Source organism: Rhincodon typus, chromosome 3 (genome assembly GCF_021869965.1).
Source record: "Rhincodon typus isolate 14 chromosome 3, sRhiTyp1.1, whole genome shotgun sequence".
Classification (NCBI taxonomy): domain Eukaryota; kingdom Metazoa; phylum Chordata; class Chondrichthyes; order Orectolobiformes; family Rhincodontidae; genus Rhincodon; species Rhincodon typus.
Window position 1 is genome coordinate 28813396 of NC_063334.1, and position 20655 is coordinate 28834050.

General features: G+C 39.6%; 1 protein-coding gene and 1 long non-coding RNA gene across 2 annotated transcripts in view; one reads left to right on the forward strand and one right to left on the reverse strand.

Annotated features, from left to right (window-relative positions):
- Nucleotides 1-2313, forward strand: part of LOC125482310 — a 37601-nt gene extending 35288 nt beyond the window's left edge. Inside the window, exon 3 of the long non-coding RNA XR_007261605.1 lies at nucleotides 1819-2313. This is a non-coding gene — a long non-coding RNA (uncharacterized LOC125482310). The remainder of the gene's footprint in view (nucleotides 1-1818) is intronic.
- A 1220-nt stretch (nucleotides 2314-3533) lies between these two features.
- svep1 (sushi, von Willebrand factor type A, EGF and pentraxin domain containing 1) overlaps nucleotides 3534-20655 on the reverse strand; it is a 176588-nt gene continuing 159466 nt past the window's right edge. Inside the window, exons 43-44 of the mRNA XM_048620145.1 lie at nucleotides 8025-8195; nucleotides 3534-3736 (exon numbers count right to left, since the gene is read on the reverse strand). Of these exons, the coding sequence (XP_048476102.1) occupies nucleotides 3534-3736; nucleotides 8025-8195 (374 nt within the window). The remainder of the gene's footprint in view (nucleotides 3737-8024; nucleotides 8196-20655) is intronic.

Sequence of the window (20655 nt, forward strand, 5' to 3'; positions counted from 1 at the left end):
CCTCTGATGCTGCTTGGCCTGCTGTGTTCATCCAGCTCTACACCTTGATATCTCAGATTCTCCAGCATCTGCAGTTCCTACTATCTCTGATTAAAACTAATGTCCTCAGAGTGTTCATGTGGGCCTCTGGATTACTAATCCACTAACATTACATTATACCGCTGCCACCATTCAGATACCTGGACTGTCCCTTTCACATGGATATGAAAAAAAAGGAATAATAGAAAAGGAGAGTTTACCCTGGTGTCCCCAGTTCAACATTTATCACTCAATCAATAGCTGCTATAAAATCATGTTTGTGTTATGGAAATTTGCTGTGCAAACACAGGTTGCCATGTTCCCTACATTACAGCAGCAAGCAAACACAGCTTCATTTGGAGACCTGAAGTCAGAAAAAAGGTGTATCCAAATCTAAATTATTCTTTTTGAATGTTGCAAAGAGGCTATTATTATACCAGGGAAGCTTCCTCATTACTTTAAGGAACCCTTGCAGTCACCCCTTCAGATGCACTATGTGTCTTAACGTGCAGTCACATGTTCCCAATCAGTTTAACTGGTCAATATAAAATAATACATCAACTGCAAAGCATTGCAATCTGAAATAGGAATAGAATGTATTGAGAGTACAGATTGCAAAAAGCAAATAAGGCCAGTTGTTAGCAATGGCGTTGGTGATATTATTGCAAGACTTTTAATCCAGAAGCTCAGCTAATATGTCCTGCCATAGCAAATGGTGGAATTTAAATCCAATAAATATCTGGAAGTAAGAATTTAATAATGACCATTGTTGATTGTCAGGAAAAACACATCTGGTTCACTAATGGAGGGGAAGACACCTTGCTATCCTCACCTGGTCTGGGCCAGATGTGACTCCAGACCCACAGCAATGTGGTTGACTCTCATCTGCCCTCTGAATCTACCAAGCAAGTCATTGAGTTGTATCAATTTCTATGAAGTCTCAACAAGGAAAGGAAACCAGACAGACCACCTAGCATTGTCCTGGGCATCTGAAATGACAATGGTACAAGTAGCCCTATCAACCTTGTAAAGTCCTTCTTACTAACATCTGGGGGTTGTCTCACGGACTGGTCAAGCATCAGCCTGACATTGTCATCCTTATGGACTCATACCTGTCAGACAATGTCCCAGACAACACCATTAGCCTCCAAATAAAAGGGAGCGGATTTAGGACTGATTTGAGGAGCAACTTCTTCACCCAAAGGGTGGTGATTCTGTGGAATTCCCTACCCAGTGAAGCAGTTGAGGCTACCGTATTGAATGTTTTTAAGGCAAAGATAGATAGATTTTTGAACAGTAAAGGAATTAAAGGTTAGGTAAAGGATACCCAATAAGTGTTGCTCATTTTAGTGAACCACAGGTTGGACCTTGGGAAACACTTGAGGGAAAAGATGTAGGTTCAATAGGTGATTTCAAGACTCATTTTTGAGTGGGTTCCGTATAGTCAGAATCAAGAGCTTTTCATGTAATAAAGGTAAGCAGAACTGAAGCCCTGTGCCTGGGACTCAAAGGAATAATATCCTAGTGTACAAAAATAGGAAGAGGAACCATGTATCAGGCTCTTGAGCATGCATCCGAGAATATTTGTTTATGTTGCAACAAGGGAGTTTTGTACAGGCTCTTGTGGCTGGCTGCCAATTCTGGCTGGGCGTATTCATGGAGATCATATCTTATCGTATGTGCCTCTAACTGCCTCACCCACTTTACACAGTATCTTTTTTTTGCTGTCAAATGTTTTTACAATTGAAACAATATACCATTGTTAATTTTCTTAATGGCCTCTTATGATCCTTATTGCAGGTGTTTTGCTCTCAGCGAGTGTCCGGGAATTCCGTCTACAATCCCCACAAACTCCAGGACAAAAGTGAACTCAGTCTGTTGGTGCTTAGCATCTGTTGTAATGCTGTGTATCAACTTACAGATTCCAGAAAATGTAAGCTTCAAATGAATTGAAGATGTATTTCTCATTGTTACTCACATTTCTGAGGTCTCTCAAACTCTGTACAGGCTTCCTCAAATCAGAATTAACTACTTCACTGCTGGGATCAGTTTGTGTTTAGTGAAAACTGGCAAATGATCGACGTTTCCCTCACTGTTTTCTTAGCTATGCATCACATCTTATGTTTAATTTTCCACATTAATCAGCACATGCTAAATACTAAATTTAATTCAGTATTCTATGATTAATACTAAATAATGTGAAAATGAGAGCTTGTTTAAAATGTAAATTTACTTCCTGCATTTTGCATATTTGCTTTTAAATTGAATAAAATTGGGATTAAGATGATGAAAATATTGCTAAATGGGAACTGTTTATTGTTTTGGTGTTGATGGTCAGGATTGAGTGCTTCAGGGTCAGATGGAGCACCTGGTGCAAATAGGTCAAAGTAGACACACTTAAGGATGAAGTACTAAATAAGGACTGAGCTGAAACTCCTTCAATGTAGAGCTCAGATATGCTAACAAAGAGAGAAAATGCTTTCCAATTCAGGTCCTATCAAGGTTTGTTGCCCATTTATCAGCCCAACATGAGTACTTATTAATGTCTAATATGGCAAGTGGCATGTACCGTTCTTGCATGCACCTTGTGAAATTGCACCTTGAGAGGGCTTCAGTTTGATAGTTACCCAGGAGTTAGAGTAGTTTTTCAAAAGAAAAATTCTGTAACATTTCCTGGGTAACTATTACATTTAAGTGATTTGAAACCCTCCAAATTCTCTGTCAGGAATGGATTCTTTCAGAGTGTTCCAGGTGTAGGGGAAATTGCCCATCAGAAAATTCAATTTCCAGGGCAATTCCCATGGAGCCAACTGCTTCAGGTATTCCACAAGGTCCTGACGTGCAAATTCAATCTATGCTGCTCCAATGACTCCCTTACCATGTTTCTTTCATCACAGATGTTAGCATTTTAAAATTAATTCACAGGATGAGAGCCTTGCTGGCAAAGCTGGTATAAATTGCCCACCTTTAATTGTCCTCAAGAAGGAGGTAGCTAGCTGTCTTCTTGAATATAACTGAGTGACTTTCTAGCTCATTTGTAAGGGCTCTTAAGAATCAACCATATCATTGTGGGTCTGAAGTCACATATATTTCATTTCAGGTAAGAACAGCAGATTCTAATCCTGAAGAGAGTACTGGTAAACAGGATTGTTTTTTATTCATTTGTTTTAACTGCACTCAAGAGGTTTCCTGTTTTCCATTATTAACGCTTGTTTTTTATTCCAGAAGTTGAGTTTAACTTCACCAGCATTCACGGTGGGATTTGCATTTGTGTCTCCAAAGTTATTCACCCAGGCTTTCAGAGAATTGTCCAACAACATAATTTTATGACACCAATCTCAAATCTCACCCTAACCTATTTCCAACATATTAGCTTTTTTTTAATCTCAACTGTATCTAGTTGACTAATATCACTTTTCACCCAATGCAGATAACAACGGGCTATCATACTGGAGGCTAGGACACAAATGCTTTCCCTAAACCCTCTTGTTAATTTGACCAGGAGCCAGTCAGCTTTAAAGGAGCATTAAGCAGAGTCTAATTTTAATCAAGTTGGTCATGCGGTACTCCGTGGTACAGTAATACTGCAGATGGCAGAATGATGCAGCCTTGTAATACTCACGGGTTTCACAGAGACGCCCCATCCATCCTTCGGGACAAGTGCATGTGTTTGGTCTTTCGCAGGCTCCACCATTCTGACAGGGAAACCTGCAGACAGCTAATTGAATAGAAACAAGCAGTAAACCGTTAGTGTGAAGCATGAGTATTTAATCGAAGAGTATGTAGACTAAGTCCAGATAAATCCTGATCTACTAGTCTGCACCAGTACTTTTCCTTCCTTATTTTTTCATGGGATGTGGGCATTATTGGCAAAGTCAGCATTTGTTACCCATCCCAAATTTCCCTTCAGTGATTTGCTGGGCTATTTGGGAGGGCAGTTAAGAGCCAACCACATTGCTGTGAGTCTGGAGTCACATATAGGCCAGACCAGGTAAGGATGGGAGAGTCCCTTCTCTGAAGGACACTGGTGGACCAAATGGGGTTTTTACAAGAATTGACAATAATTTCATGATCACTGTTACAGAGACAAGCTTTACATTCCAGATTTTATTAATTGGATTTAAACTGCACTGGTTGGTGGGTGAAATTTGAATGTATGCATTTACAGGATTAGCTTAAAATTCAGTGTTACTAGTCCAGTGATATTACTACTACAATACCATCTCCCTGGTTCTTAGACAAGTGGAAATAGTTGATTGAAATGAATGAAATATTGGATGGAGTAAACAATATTGGTGGAGAAATATTGAGGGGTTTAGTACCTTTGAAAGAAAGGACTAAATTAAATGCATCCCAAGTTACTCAGAGGAGAAAAGTAGAAAGCAGAGATTTGGATTGTTATTTCTCAATCCCATCAGGCTGTACATCTGGTGTTGGAAAGCTAATGTTGCACTACTGCTTAAAGATGAATATACCCTATTATTACAATCCAGTCTGTTTATCTTTGCTAGTGGGCAAAATGTTGAAAAAAAAATACCAAGAGATAGAGCAAATTGACATTGAGAAAGGCATGATTGACGAAGGCAGTTAACATGGATGTTTTAAAGGAAGATCATGTCTAACTTGATTTGTCTAACTAAAATTTTCTGAGGATGTACATAGGAGGGTCATTGAAAATGCAACAGGAATTAAATGAAAATGTAAAAGGAGGGTCAAAGAAGATGCAACAGGAGGTCAGTGAGGATGAAACAGAAGGTTCAATGAAGATGCAACAGGAGAATCAATAAGTATGTAACAGGAGGGTGAATGAGAATATAACAGGTCAATAAAGATGTAATGGGAGGGTCAATGAGAATGAATGATTATGTAATGGGACGGTCAATGAGGATGTAATGGGGGAATCAGTGAGGATGTAATGGGAGGGTCAATAAGGATAGCATATTTGATGTAGTTGCCAAAGATTTTAGTAAGACCATTTTGCAAGATCTCACAAGACAGACAGGTTAGAAGAATGAGATCCAAAAAGTGACAAGTTAGATCCAACATTGGTTCAGTAGCAGGAAAGAAATGAATGACAAGTGTTTTGCTGATTGGATGATTGTTTCCGTTGGGATTCTGCAGGGCTCAGTACTGGGTTCCTTGCTTTTCATGCTACATAAAGATGATGTCGACTTCATTTTAGTGGACATGATTAAGATACAAAAATTGGCCATGTAGTTCACAGTGATGAAGAATGCTGTAGATTGACAGAAGATATCAATCCACTGGTCAGGTGGACAGAAAAGTCTGGGAAATTCTGTCTGGGAAAGTGTGATGGAATGCATTTAGGGTGGTTATGTTGGACTTGTATAAAACACTAGGTAGACCGCAGTGAGAGTCCTGCATACAGTCATCACAAATTACAGAAAAGATATGATCACACTAGAGAGAGTGTGAAATGGAGATTTGAGAGGATTTTGCCAGAAATTGAGAATTTTAGCTTTGAGGAAAGATTGGCTAGACTGGCTTTGTTTTCTTTTGATAGTGGAAGTTGACAGGAGATTTGATTAATGTACATGAAACATGAAGAGACCAAATAGAACATTTCTGTTCGCAGACCGGTTAATAAACATTGAGTTTAGGTTTAAAGCGATATTTGGAAGGATTGGAGGGGAACTGATGTGTAATTTTTTTCATGAGGATGTAACTGGAGAATCAATGAAGGTGCAACACTCTTTTTGAAAAATGTGGTTGGGGTTTGGAACTCACTGCCTAAGAGGGCAGTAGACACAGAAACCCTCAAAACATTTGAAAAAGGCTTGGATAAGCATATGAACTGCTGCAAAGCTCCAGGCACAGAGCAAGTACTGCAAAGTGGGTTAACTCTTTGACAGGCAAAAAAATTCAAGAGTTCTGAAGAAACGTCATATCAGACTTGAAATATTAACTTGGTTTTTCTCTCCACAGACATTGCCAGACATGCAGAGTTAATCCAACATTTTCTATTTTATTTTAGATTTCCAGCATACACAGTATTTTGCTTTTATTCAAGAAAGGAATGACTTCAATCTCTCTATATTCTGATGTAATGTCTGTACAGTACCAGATTCACTGGATTATTATTAAATGATTAAGAATGTGGCTCTAATGTTTAAAATGGTCTATCTTTCACGTGGTGCTAAATTAAAGTCAGGTTCCAGGAGTTGCAGTAAGTCTCGCCCTAGGACAGACACTTATTGAATTATGTTGGTTGTAGCTCAGTGGATAATGTTCTTGCCTCTGAGCTAGAAGGTCCTGGGGGTTCAAGATTCAGTTGAACTTGAACTTTATAACACAGGCCGAAGCTACCAATTCTGAGGGAATACTATGCTGTTGGAAAAGCTTCCTCCTGCATGAAGCCTTATACCAAGGTCCCATTGTTGTTTTTAGGTGGGAGTAAAGGTTCCCCAGCATTATTTTAAGGAGAAACAGATTCCCAATGTTCTGCCCAATATTTATCCCTAAATCAACATCATAAAACAGATTCAATGGTCATTATCATGAACTTTATGGGAGCTTGCTGTGTACAAATTGGATGCATTATTTCCAACATTGCAACAATGACTACACTTCAAAAGTATCATATAAGCTTTAGGGTGTAATGAAATAGTAATATTTGCTTTGGAAATGCAAGATATTTCTATTGCTTTACGCCCTTTTCTCAGTTATGCAATCTGACTTTGAATAAGGTATAAAGGATTCAGGCCTAACAAAGATTTTTCTTCCCTGTAGTCTCAGCAAGATAAGAAAACCCCCAGAAAATTCTTGATTCTGTAATAATGTGAGATCACACTCCCACTATTTGCAAAGCACAGTTTCTGAAGAAAACCAATATGGTGAAGTAACTTTCTTGTTTTGACTGAGGTCTTTTTTATTTGTTGCGGTAATTCATCTGTGTGTATTGTGCCTATGATTTTGTACCATGCCACTACTTACCAGTCTTGTGTAATCTCAGTTTCAATTTCATTGTAGTCCCTAAGCAACAAAGCTTCCAGAGTAACATCAATGACTTGCATTCATAAATCACCTTTAATACGATAAAACATGATAAGGTGTTTCACAAGAGGTCTCAACCAGAAAATGATGAAAGGCTGTGTAAGGAGATATTTGGTCAACTAACAGAAAGCTTAATTGAGGAAATTGTTTCCAAGGAATGTTTTAAGAGGAAACCTGAGCATATAATCCAGGCTGATAATCACTGTGTAATAATGACTGAGTACTTCTAAGTGTGTGAGCTGGACCATTTCACAACAGTAATTATTGATTTGTAGATGCTGATGTGTAAGTTCACCTGTCAAACTTTAGTTGGATTTGGAACTCACTGCCTGAGAAGACAGAAGATACAGAAACCTTCATCGCAAACTTTAAAAACTTTAAAAGGTTCCTCCAAAGGTGACTTACACACCAAGTAGAAAAGTGAATCACCATCATGGATGATGGTCACCATTCTGAAATATCACTGGCATCTGATACAAAGGGTGAGTGTGTCTTAAACTCCCTACAACTGCACCATACAGAGCATATCTCCTGCTTGATCTCTGCACCCAGCTATAACACACTATGATGTAAAACACACATTTGTGGGGTGAAAAATTAAGTTGAGAATGAATGTGACCATAGCCTGTTTTAGCTGTAAATGAAGTTCAGTTTATATGTTGAAAATGAGCAGAACTATGTCTTTTTGGGAGGCCAGAACAAAGAGAGTTATCTGATAAGCCAGGTCAACTTAGATGTTGTGATTTATGGCATTTTAAACATGAGTTAATATGAGCTAAGGCAAGAGTCGATTTGTTCTGAAGTCTTCAGTTATGGGAAAAACTGCAGACATTTGAGATTAAACCACTTAGCAAGGCCACTGACACTCTCAACTATTACTGCAGATGAGGTAGTGCCTTTAGAAAAGTAAGGACAGACAGAGAAAAGAAAAAGTGTGATGGTTAGTGGCAATTGTACTCTGCAGTTTGGTCAAGTTTGTGATTTTTCAATACCTCTGCAAATGGGGGGTCTGCTCCAGGTTCCATTCTCTAGGCAACTACTTGCTCGAGACCCTTCCAGCATGTATCCACCATAGCAGGAGTATGTTGCTATATCTCCCACGTGGTGAAGCAATCCTCGTACAAAGGCATTTTTAACTTGAACTGGTGGTCCGCATGTTATTTCTTTGTCAAAGAGAAAAAAAAGAGAAATTACAATTTATGAAATACTCATGTGGAATACTTCTTGAGGGAAAGGACCCTTGTTGAGAGATCACCAAAATGCAAAGAGATCAGGAGCACCACAAATATTCAGAATTGGAGAAGGGTCACTGGACCTGAAAGATTAACTCTGTTTCTCTTTCCACAGATGTTCCCAGCAATTTCTGTTTTTGTTTCTGATTTGCAGCATCTGCAGTTCTTTGGCTTGTTTTATTGTATGAAACAAACGTGAATGCCTGTTGTTTGGGAACATCTTTCACACATTTTATTTTGGTGCTCATTGAGGTAAAGAATGACTGGTTAGAATGTCTGTCCCTGTACACATTCACATAGTGAACTAAGTTATGTCATTATAAGTTGCTACTTTAGTCCAGTACTTTGTATATAAACTTTCAGATTGAGACCACGATTGAGAGTTACATTTTTTTCGAATCCTGCCTCCTAAGCAATCAAACACAACCCCTAATCTGTCATTCTGTAATGGAAACACAATAACTGCAAATACATGAGATTAAAGTCACTAGAGCTCAAACTCCACACCACAGAAACAACAGGCCGGTTTTTCTGGGGTTTGGCAGTCTCATGTAGATTGTCACTTTATCCCTTCTTTCTTTATAAAAGATTGTATTTCTGAGAGGAGATTCCAGTCAGGGGTGCCTCAGAAATGTGGAGCTGTACTTCCATTCTGACAGCTCTCTTGTAGTGTAGTACTGTCAGGAGAAAGAAAATCACACCCTCTTTTCACAGCAGTCAGCTGCCATATTCTGAACTCGAAAGGTCCTGATGCCACTTTGGCAGCTAGTCTCAAACAGTAAGTACATAAATTAAATGTGACATTAGGATACTGAGAAGGGAAAGTGCCAATTGGGTGGGATATAGGATGCCAACTCATGAGGAGCAGGGTGCCATTATATAAGGTGCAGGGTGGGTAGGCTGTCAGCTGGATAGGATGCCAATTGGGAAGGGTTTAAGGTTCCAAGCGAGTAGGGTACAAGGTGGTGTAGGGAGCAAAGTAAGTGATGCAGTGTTTAAAGAGATCAGGGTCGGTGGGAGAATTCATGTCTAACGGGCATCGGGGAAGGCAGGTATCAGGTCTGCAGGCAGTGGGAGTAGGGCAGGGTTGGTGGTTGTGTCCAGCACTAGCACTGGTGCGTCCAGGCTGCTGGCAATGGTGGGGTTGAAGATTGGGTAATGGTGGCAGCAGCAGAGTTGTTGGGTCTGATGCTGGTCTAGCAGGTCAGGGATTGGATCCAGGGGCCTCTGGGGGGAAGGCAGTGGTTGTAAGCTCTAGCACTGACAGTGGTGTCATGAGGTTGGGTTTGGCGGGTGTCAGTTTGGGGTGGGTGTCTAGCAGCAAGGGTGGGGGTGATTGTCGGGGGTCAGATCCAGTCTACATGTTCGAGGTCTTGGTGAATGTCAGGTCCCTGGAATTTTGGGGTCCCCAGGAGGTGTTAGGTCAGGGTCGGGGTCTGTATGAAGAAGTGTAGTTAGAAGTATTTGTGGCAACTATAGGATCAGTTTAGTAGTTAATGGGGATTTAGACCACATATTTAGTCGTCTAACTTTTACGGAGTATCTATTTTACTTAATTTCATGATTTAAGAGGAGACTTTCAGAGGGTTCCGGATGAAAAAGAAATTGCCCAGCAGAAAGTTCAATTTCCAGGCAAAACTATGTAGTGATTCCATAAGGTCTCCACACACAACTCCCATCTACACTGGAATAATGACTGTCTCGCCAGATTTTCCAATGGCGAGACAGTTCTGCAATGTGCAATGGTTGACATATTATTATGAATGTTTTCTGTTGATGGGATCTTGAAGATTCTTGGTCACAGACTTAGTTTAATCAGTGAATTTAGGAATGGATGGACTGAGGCAGGTCATTAAATCCCCACCTGTAGATCTGACACAGATTACCCTCATCATAGATTCTTTCTCAGCTGTTTTAATCCTTGAGGGAATATTTATCCATTCTCCTCAATGTAGAAAGGTTATCAGGCAAAAATGCTAGAATATTCAGCAATAAGAACAGAATATGCAAGTCAATAGCCTTCTGTCAGAATCTAATTAAAATCTTGAATCTCTCTCCCTAACAGCACTGTGGCTGTACTTACCCTGTGTGCAGTTCATGCAGATCAAGACAGCAGCTCACCACCACCTTCTCCAGGGCAGCTCACCACCACCTTCTCCAGGGCAGTTATAGATGAGCAATAAATATTGGCCAAGTCAGCAACACCCACATCCCAGGAACAAATAAAAGCCCTAACTGTACTGGCACTTTCTAGAATAAATAAGCGAAAGCTTGGTAAGGAGGGAAGTTTTAAAGAAGGCTTAAAGAGTTGGGGAGAGAATTACAAAGCTTGGAGCCTAAACCGCTGAAGAATTGGTCACCAATGGTTGACTGATAAAAATCAGGATTGAGCAGCAGTCAGAAAAAGAGAAATGTAGATATCTCACGGCAGACGTAAGGCTGGAGGAGACTAAAGAACTAGAGGCAACATGAGACTTCTCACACAAATCTGGAATGCACTAGAGGTGGAAGCAGCTTTACCAGAAACTTTCAAAAGGGAACTGGATAAATATTTGAAAAGGGATAATAATTTCAGTGTTTATGGGAAAGTGTGGAAGGGCGGTAGAAGTGGGACCAATTAAATAGCTGTATGAAAGAGTCAGGCATGATGGGCTGAATGGCTTCTTTCTGTACAATTGGATGATTTAAATCTATGCCTACCGCTCTAACATTTAACATATACACATTTCCTCATTCTACATTACTGGTAAGGAATAACATCACATCTCTTTACTTACTACCACAATAGACAGAAATTGGACTCCATCTCTGTTTATTATGACAAGTAATGACTGATAGTCTGTGTAGTGATAACCTTTCTGGACTTAATGGTCACCTTTGGTACACACAGATAACTGTGTCTGTAAGAACAACACCCTGTGGCAAGTTGGGAGGAACAATACAATGTTTTGCTGTTTAAACAGAACACACTGAAGTCCTTTGCATAACACCTCGTTTAAATTAATAAGCACATAAGCAAAGTTTGCAATTCTATGCTTTCCAGCCAACTGTTTAGAAAAATGATTGGTGACCTCATTGAAACATGCAAAAGTCTTACAGGGCTCAATAGATGCTGAAGGGATGTTTTCCTTTGTCTACAACCAGAGGATCCAATCTCAGAATGAGGGATTGGTGATTTAGGACACATATGAGGAGGAATTCTTCACTTAGAGGGTGATGAATTTTTGAAACTCTCTACTCCAGAGGGCTGTGGAGGTTCTGACATGGAATATATTCAAGACAGAGACTGATAGATATAGAGAGAGTGTGGGAAATGATACTGAGATACAACATCAGTCATAATCCAGTTGAATGGTAGAGCAGGCTCAAGGGATCAAATGGCTTACTTCTGCTCCTATTTCCTATGGTCTTCTACAAACTCTAAACCTAGGGACCATCAATGTAAGACATTTAATAATAAAGCCGATAAGGAATTCAGGACAAATTTCTTTACATAGATAGTGGTGAGAATGTGGACCTCTACCACAGGAAATGGTTGTGATGAATTTTGCAAATGCAGTTAAGGGCAAGTTGGATAAGTTGATGAAGAAAGGAGGGATATTTTGTAGGATGAGATGAAGAGAGGGTGGGAAGAGGCTTATGTGGAGCATGTACATTGTTACAGATAGGTTCAGACAAATGCTTTTTGTGCAATTATTTATGATCAAAATGGAGATGGTCACTATTCAAAGTTAATTCCTTTACAACAATTACATAAATGAAATCAAATGAGATTAATATTGATTTGATGGTTGATGGAAGTTGACGAAGGAATTTTGTATTGTTAAATAGCAATGTGCTTCAAATTGTTATTCACTTCTTTGATATCCATGTTTCACTATGGATATCTCTTTGATCAGGCCATGATCAACATGCACAATAGTAATGTATCCCTTTTAACAGTAAGTCTTTTTATCTGATGCCAAAGAATACAGTCTAACTTCTTTATTATTGACAAATCTCATTGTGTGATACAAACAACCTCCCTTTTGCCTCAAGGTAAAAATACCATGGATGATGGAAATGTGAACGAAAAAAAGCAGAAAAATACCGGAAATTTTCTGCAGTCTTGAAGGCACCCGCAGAAGAGGAAACAAAATTAACATTTTGGGTCAATGTTGTTAAGACAGAAGATGTCAGAGACTGAACAGATTTTCAGCAGCTGCTCATTTCTTGATGCTTTGCATTTCCTATGAAAGGTCATCGACCCAAAGCAGGGGCAGTTTGAACTCAATGGACTGGATGGGAACTCCACTGGATTGAGTGGAATCTGCCAGATCTTTCTCCATTAATCCAGAATTCTGGATTCCTTGCCTGAAAGGGCATTGGAAGCAAATTCAATTTTTTTTCCTTTATTCTTTCACGGGATGAGGACGTTGTTGCTAGGCAGTATTTATTGCCCATCCCTAATTGCTCAGAGGGCAGTTAAGAGTCAACCGCATTGCTGTGGGTCTGGAGTCACATGTAGGTACAGACCAGGTAAGGATGGCAGTTTCTTTCCCTAAAGGACATTAGTGAACCAGATGGTATTGTCCCAACAATCAATAATGGATTCATGGTCATCATTAGATTCTTAATTCCAGATATTTATTGAATTCAAATTCCACCATTTGCTATGGTGGGATTCGAACACGGGTCCCCACAACATTATCTGGGTCTTTGGATTAACAGTCCAGCGATAATACCAATTAGGCCATCACCTCCCCTATTGGAACTTTGTAAAGTAAATTTTTTAAAAAGTTCATTCATGGGTTATGTTCGTCACTGGCTAGGACAGCATTTATTGCCCATCCCTAATTTCCCAGAGGGCAGTTGGGAGTCAACCACATTGTTGTGGGTTTGGAGTGACATATAGGCCAGACTGGGTAAGGATGGCAGTTACTTTCCCCACAGGACATTAGTGAACTAGATGAAAATTTTTACCAACAATACTTTCATGGTCATTACTGGACTCTCAATTCCAGACTTTTTTATTCGTGAATTCAAATTCCACCATCATGGTGAGATTTGAACCTTGGTCACCAAGACATTATCTGAGTCTCTGGATTAATAGTCCATTGATAATATCACTAGGCAACACCTCTCTTAAAAAATATTTATATTTGTAAAGGGAAAAAATATTGCATGGTTCTGGGAGAAGAGCAGTGAGTTGGGACTAATTGGAGAGAACCAGCACAGGCAAGATGGTTTGAATGGCCTTTTCCTGTGTTTACTGCCAGGCAGCTTGAATTCAGCTTAGTAGCTTCTTATGATATTGTGGGTGAGTTGTGAATACACAAGGCATTTTTTGTCAAGTGTCAAATGAAAATCAAAGACAGGTAGGATATAGTATTGCGCTCACCTTTACAAACAGGCACAGGCTGACCCCAGCTCCCATTGGCCATACGTTCAGCAGAGGAAGTCCCTTCAACATTGTAACCTTTATCACAATAGAATTTGACCGTTTGGCCAACATTAAGGGCGTTATAATGAACTTGCCCATTAATGGGTGAAGGTTGTGCATTGCACAGCATCATTTAGAAAAAGATGCAAGAGGGATTTTACATAGAATCACATAGAATGTAAAAGACAGAGATGGGCCACTTTGCCCAGTGCTTCACACAAACCTCTTCCCTTGTTACTTCACTTTCTATTTCTTCCTCAGGCATGCTCAGTAGATAGTATTCATATCTCCAAGTCATATGGGTGTAGGTTCAAGCCCCAATTCAGGACTTAAGCACAAAAATCAAAGGTATCATTGTAATGTAATAATCTGCTGCACTGTTGAAGGTTTTGCCTTTTGGATGAGATGTTAAAACACTGCCAGTTGCACATAAAAGATCCCATGTTACTATTTTAAAGCAAACCTACATAGCCTTATTTAGGCTTAATTCCTCCAATCCAATGCAGAACATTTAGGCAGCTAGACTCTGCCACTGGGTCTGGTCCATTGCAAACTTTTATGCTCCAGCTCAGGTAGTGTCCAGCTCTTTAAGGTCCGCCTTGAATGTATTACAACTTTGGCCAGCCCAGGTTTTGACTACTGCCTGGACATGTCCACTCTGCCATTCTGGAAAGGGCATATGTTCAGGAGGCGAAGGATGTGTCCTGGCAGTGTCAGTTGTCCTTTTCTGTCATGATGTCCCATCAGGGTCTCTGACCAGTCCTTTGAAGGTAATGTCATCTGTGAAAACTAGGAATGTTGCCAGGGAATGCCGCAGTCTGCACCTACATTCTCCTTTGATAATCAAGAGGAAAAAGAGTATGCAACCTTGCCATGTCCGGTTTTGATGTTAAAGGAGTCCGTAGTGCATGTGTTAGTGTTGATGCAGCAGCTAGAGTAAACATTATAAATGTTTGAAGATCTTAATGTACTGCCCCAGGTTTTTGCCCTGTCTTACAATGTACCAGGGTGACTGCGATCAATGGGATCAAAATCTTCTTGAAATCAATGAAGTTGATAACACATGGCTCCTTTATAGTCTAGGCTTTGCAACTGATGTTCTTGAACATATAAAATCTGCTCACAGCATGACCTTCCATCCTGCCTATTCCTTAGGCAGCATATTTCTGTTTTCAGTCTGTTGAGAAGCACCGTGCTCCGAAGTAGCCAGATACTGACAGTCGTGTTATGTCCCTCCAGTTGTTTTAGTCACTGAGGTTCTCTTTCTTTTGCAACTTGATGTTTACTCCTTGCCTGTCATTATCTGGGGCATCCTCTGCAGGTCAGATCTTGTTGAACTGATCCGTGAGCTCTGTTGTAATATTTCAACAACTCCACCTCAATAGTTGAATGTCAACTAGTGAGGAATTGTCACATTAGAGGTTGTGAAGAACAGCAAGAGAAATATTTCTGAGGTCTTATTTAGTCATTCAATCACCATCAAAAGAAAACAGATTATCTGAAAACAGAATATTGCATTACTGTTTATTGAGAGGTTTGGAGTGCAACTCAGTGTTGCATTTTCTACAAGAAAATAGTAAACAAACTTCAAAAAAGTCCATTGTTGACTGGAAAGCATCTTGAGACATTCAGTAGTTCTGAAAAACGTTGTATAAATGCAAATCTTTCTTTTCTATCAACTTACCTAGCTTCCTCATTAAATGCATCTATGTTAGTCAACTTAACATCCCACATTCTAACCAATCTCTGGTTTAAGAAGTTTCTCATAAATTCCTGATTGAATTAATCAGTGACAGTACCTTTCATTTATGGCCCTCAATTCTGATGTCACTCACAGCAGAAATATTATTTTCACACCTAAATCATCAATTCCATTCATAATTTTAAAGATTTCTATCAGGTCACCTCTCCTCCATTTTTAACAGCCCCAGACTATTCAGCCTATTTCAATTTAGTAAATGTTACCATCTGCTTGTAACAGGAAGGATCATTTGAGATTGGCACATAAGACATTGAAATTTTGGGAATAAAATATAGCAGGGTAATGCACCTTCTCAAGGGCGACTTGGGATGGGCCCACGTCCCATGAGTGAATTAAGAAAAAACTCACTGCTGAGTGAATTTGATTTCTGATTCATATCAAATTTCTGGTTGAGGTTTCATTAAAGAAAAGCATTCATTTTATTATTTCCTTTTTATGTAAGTTGTTTTTAAAGTTTCATCACCATAACCTGTGAGGTTGCAAAATAAAAATATAATTATTTTGGCCAGGGAGTGCCTCAGAGATGTTTAAAAGCTAATGGTTGTTTACAATTTTTCATGCCATGTTCTAATGCAACATGTTGGAGAAGGAAACCAAAATATTGACACACTATGAAGCAATACTATTCAATACTCATGGCCAGTGTGCCAATAGCAAAAAGAAACTGAAGAAGACAGTTGTTTCATGTGCATAATATAGAATCTGAGACTGACTATAATGCAAAAGGAGACCATTTGGCCCTGCATGTCTGTACCAGATCTCTGCAAGGGCAACTCACCAAGTCCCACTCCCCAGTGTTTTGTTTTCAGCCTTGCAAAACTTTCTATTCAGATAATGATTCAATTCTCTTTTAAATGCCACAACTTAGTTTGTCTCCACCATGCTCTCAGGCAGTGATTCCAAATCTCAAACGCTTTCTCCATTCACCCTGAAATTGATGTCGTCTGTTTCCACAGATGGGATCCATTTATCCCTATCTATTCTGTTCCTCTTAAAATTCTCTAAGTAGAACAACAACTGATAAAGTGTGCTTTAAGAACGTTATATACCTCAGATTTTTGACGATAATGATACTTCCTTCTAAGACATTCTGACCTGCAAACATAGGCGGACCTTCTTTTATTGCTCCTTGAGAATGCCAGAATGGTCAGAGATGAGACCTTCACTTGAGATATGAACTATGACATATTCTGCTTGCCTCAAATGTGGCCAAAGTTGCAAAGGATGACAGGTCAAGATCGCACATTAAATTTTAGGGGTTCCCACATCCTCAGGCTTTGTTGCAGACAAGTACAATGGTCAGTGCAGTTTGATATGTTGATACCAATTGGCACAGGGTGAGTATAGGGTGCACGTGGGGTCCGAGGCATAATATCAGACAGGTTTCTTTACATAGCAAGATGAAGAAAAAGAGTTAAGAAATATTTTTAGGCAAGATTCCCAACATACCTCAAGCTTTAGCCAGCTCCTCTCGACTTTCCAGCCTTGCCATGTCACTGATGACTCCCCGAGTGGGAGGAGGCACCATTCAATAAATGCATTAATGGATGGGCAGGAGCAACAAGTAATGTTTTGGTGTGGACTCACGGAGGCTTAGAGTGTTCTGTGTGTCTCATCAATAACGCTGTGGAGTTTGAAGAAATCAAGTGATGTTGAAGAATTTCGATGTGAGTTCTAATTTGGTTGCTACTTTTCCATGGAATGGAAATAATTTAACCTCTTGCTTTAGTACACAGTTCATCTTCATGCGGTGTCTGTGGCTGATGTTGCTCTTGTTTGTTAATGTTGGTTACAAATATCTCATGGAGTCAAAGTTCAATCCTGAGTTCACACCTACTGGCACAGTCTGGCTGATACTGTCCTTAAATCATGTTTGGTGCAGAAGGCACAAATCAGGCACTGTCTTCTTGGTAAGGTTGAAACTCTGAAGGAAGTTACCCTACGACATTCCTTAATGAGCTGCACCTAAGGTCCGTACACATGGAAAAGGAGAGTAATGGCCGGTCTACCTCTGGTTAAAGTGAATTCCTGTTCTGCTGATCCTTTCATCTCCTTTCCTGCCTCTAACAACAGTCAAAAACGCATGTTTGCTAAAAACAAAGTGAAGTGCTTTATCTAATGATTACTTTCTGACTTCTGTACATACATCATTGTAAACTGGGTGGCTAAGAAGGCATTTAGCATGCTTGCCTTCATTGCTCAGACCATGAACATACAAGTTGGGACATCATGCTGAGATTGTACAGGATGTTGGTGAGGCTACTTTTGGAGTACTGTGTGCAGTTCTGTTCACCCTGCTGTAGGAAGTACAGTATTATATTGGAGAGGGTTCAGAAAGGATTGACATGGATGTTGCCGGGAATGGAGGGTTTAAGTTATAAGGAGAGTCATAGAGCTGTACAGCATGTAAACAGACCCTTCAGTCCAACTCGTCCATGCCAACCAGATATCCTGAATTAATCTAGTCCCATTTGCCAGCATTTGGCCCATATCCCTCTAAACCCTTCCCATTCATGTACCCATTCAGATGCCTTTTAAATGCTGTAATCGTACCAGCTTCTACCACTTCCTCTGGCAGATCATTTCATATCCGCACCACCCCCTGCATGAAAAAGTTGCCCCTTAGGTCCTATTTAAATGTTTCCCCTCTCACCTTAAACCTTTATTTTTTGACTCCCCTATCCTGGGAAAAAGACCTTGTCTATTTACCCTATCCATACCCCTCATGATTTTACTCTACCTTCAAAGAACTATGAACCTGCATTTCAAGGTCTCTTTGTTTGGCAACACTCCCCAGGACCTTACCATTAAGTGTATAAGTCCTGCCCTGATTTGCCTTTCCTAAATGCAGCACCTCACATTTATCTAAATTAAACTCTATCTGCCACATTGGCCCTTGGGCCTCTACAAGGTCCCATTGTACTCTGAGATAACCTTCTTCACTGTTCACTACGCCACCAATTTTGGTGTCATTTGCAAACTTACTAACCATCCCTCCCATATTCACATCCAAATTATTTATATAAATGACAAAAATCAGTGGACCCAGCACTGATCCTTGCGGCACATCAACAAGCCTCCAGTCCGAGAAACAAACCTCCACCACTACCTTCTACCTCCTACCTTCAAGCTAATTTTCTATCTAAATGGCTAGCCCTCCCTGGATTCCATGTGATCTAATCTTGCTAACCAGTCTACCATGCAAATTCGTGAAAAACGTCATGCTGAAGTCCATATAGACAATGTCCACTGCCTCTGCCTTCATCAATGTTCTCCTTCAAAAAAACTCAATCAAGTTAGTGAGACATGATTTCCCACACGCAAAACTATATTGACAATCCCTAATCAGTCCCTGTCTTTCCAAAAACATGTAAATCCTGAACCTCCAACAACTTACCCACCACCGATGTAGTTCTCTGGCGTTTCCTTACCACCTTTCTTAAATAATGGCAACATTTTAGACACCCTCCAGTCTTCCGGCATTTGATGGTACAAATATCCCAGCCAGGGGCCCAGCAATCACTTTCCAATGGGAAGAGACTGGGACTTTTTCCACTGGAGTGTAGGAGTTTGAGAGCTAACCTTATAGAAGTTTATAAAATCATGAGGGGCATAGATAAGGTGAATAGTAAAGGTCTTTTCCATAGGGTAAGGGAGTTCAAAACTAGAGGGCATGTTTTTAATGTGTGAGGAGAAAGATTTAAATGGGACCTGAGGGGCAACTTTTTCACGCAGAAGATGGTTTGTATGTGAAATGAATTGCCAGGGGAAGTGCTAGATGCAGGTATACATGTAAAAGATATTTGGATAGGTACATGAATATGAAATGGTTAGTAAGTTTTCAGATGACACCAAAATTGGTGGCGTAGTGGACAGTGAAGAAGGTTATCTCAGAGTACAATGGGACCTTGATCAGATATGAAATAGGTTAGGAGGATATAGGCCAAATGCAGGCAAGTGGGACTAATTTAGTTTGGGAAACGTAGTTGGTATGCATGAGTTGGAGGGAAGAGTCTGTTTCCTGGCTGCGTAACTATGACTCTAAGTTAAAAACAATTAACTTCCCTCCTGGAAATGTTGGGAATAAATTTCTTTGGTGTTTTCCTTGTTCCTTTACTGTACACTTGGGCCATATTTGGCAGAAATTCCATTTGTACACTTAAATGGAGTTTCCCTGTGCAAAAACCTCAATCAATGTTTTAGTGGATTAGAAGGATCTCCCATAAATTTACTCTTCCCACACTATTTCCTAATTTAATTCAATTCATTTGGCCAGTTGCGATTCTATCAAAGTGGGAGGTAAAGCCAATCAGTTCAAATACAAACATGCTGTATGAATGCTTGACAGTCTATCTGACTCAATAGATATGTAAATAATTGTTTGGCTCTTGCTTTGAATACTAATTAGCCTGTGCTTTCCAGTTTAATGAATTTTATCCCTAATGATAAGGATATGTAACCACAATCTCCAGTAAATAATAGCTAATTTACTTAACATGGCTCAATAAACTATATTTACTCAAGAATGAAAGTGACCAAGGTATTTTTAGGAATCAAATATCATTATAACTACATTTTAGTCATGCTGTTATTTCATCCTTCCAGTTTTAAAAATTGCAGACACAAGTTCAAATAGGTCAGTTCCCAGCCGAGATCTTTCTACACAGTAGGAATAGTGAGGCTACAGTGATATTGTTGACTTTTGAGATTGTTATGTATAGCAGATTTGGAAATAGAGCGAGGCAATCCATAACCATTGCAAGACATCAGCACAGGATATCTGGTCAATGTTTTGGAAGGGATTCTTTTGTTGTTCCTGTACCTCATTTAAAAGTTTAAAGTTTTTACATTTCTAAACTTAATGTAGTGTCACTTGATACTCCTTTACCATTTTCAATTACCATCAGCAAGAGTGACTTCAAATTTAACAGAAAACAGGTCAAAAATCATTCTCCAGCACAGTTAAGAAGTTGCATAGAGGAAGGAACAAACCACAACATATGAGGTAACCAAAAAAAGGAAGGAAGAGAATCAAGGGGAAACTGAGCTTACATGAATTAGCATTTTGACTTGTAAAGATTTGTTGAGCGATTCTCTTGCATCCCTTGGCTTACATTTTGCAATATGAAGTCCAGTAGAAATCTTGGATTACTTCCTTTGAAACATTTAGCTTCACAGTTAGGAATCCTTAATGGTGTGACTGTACT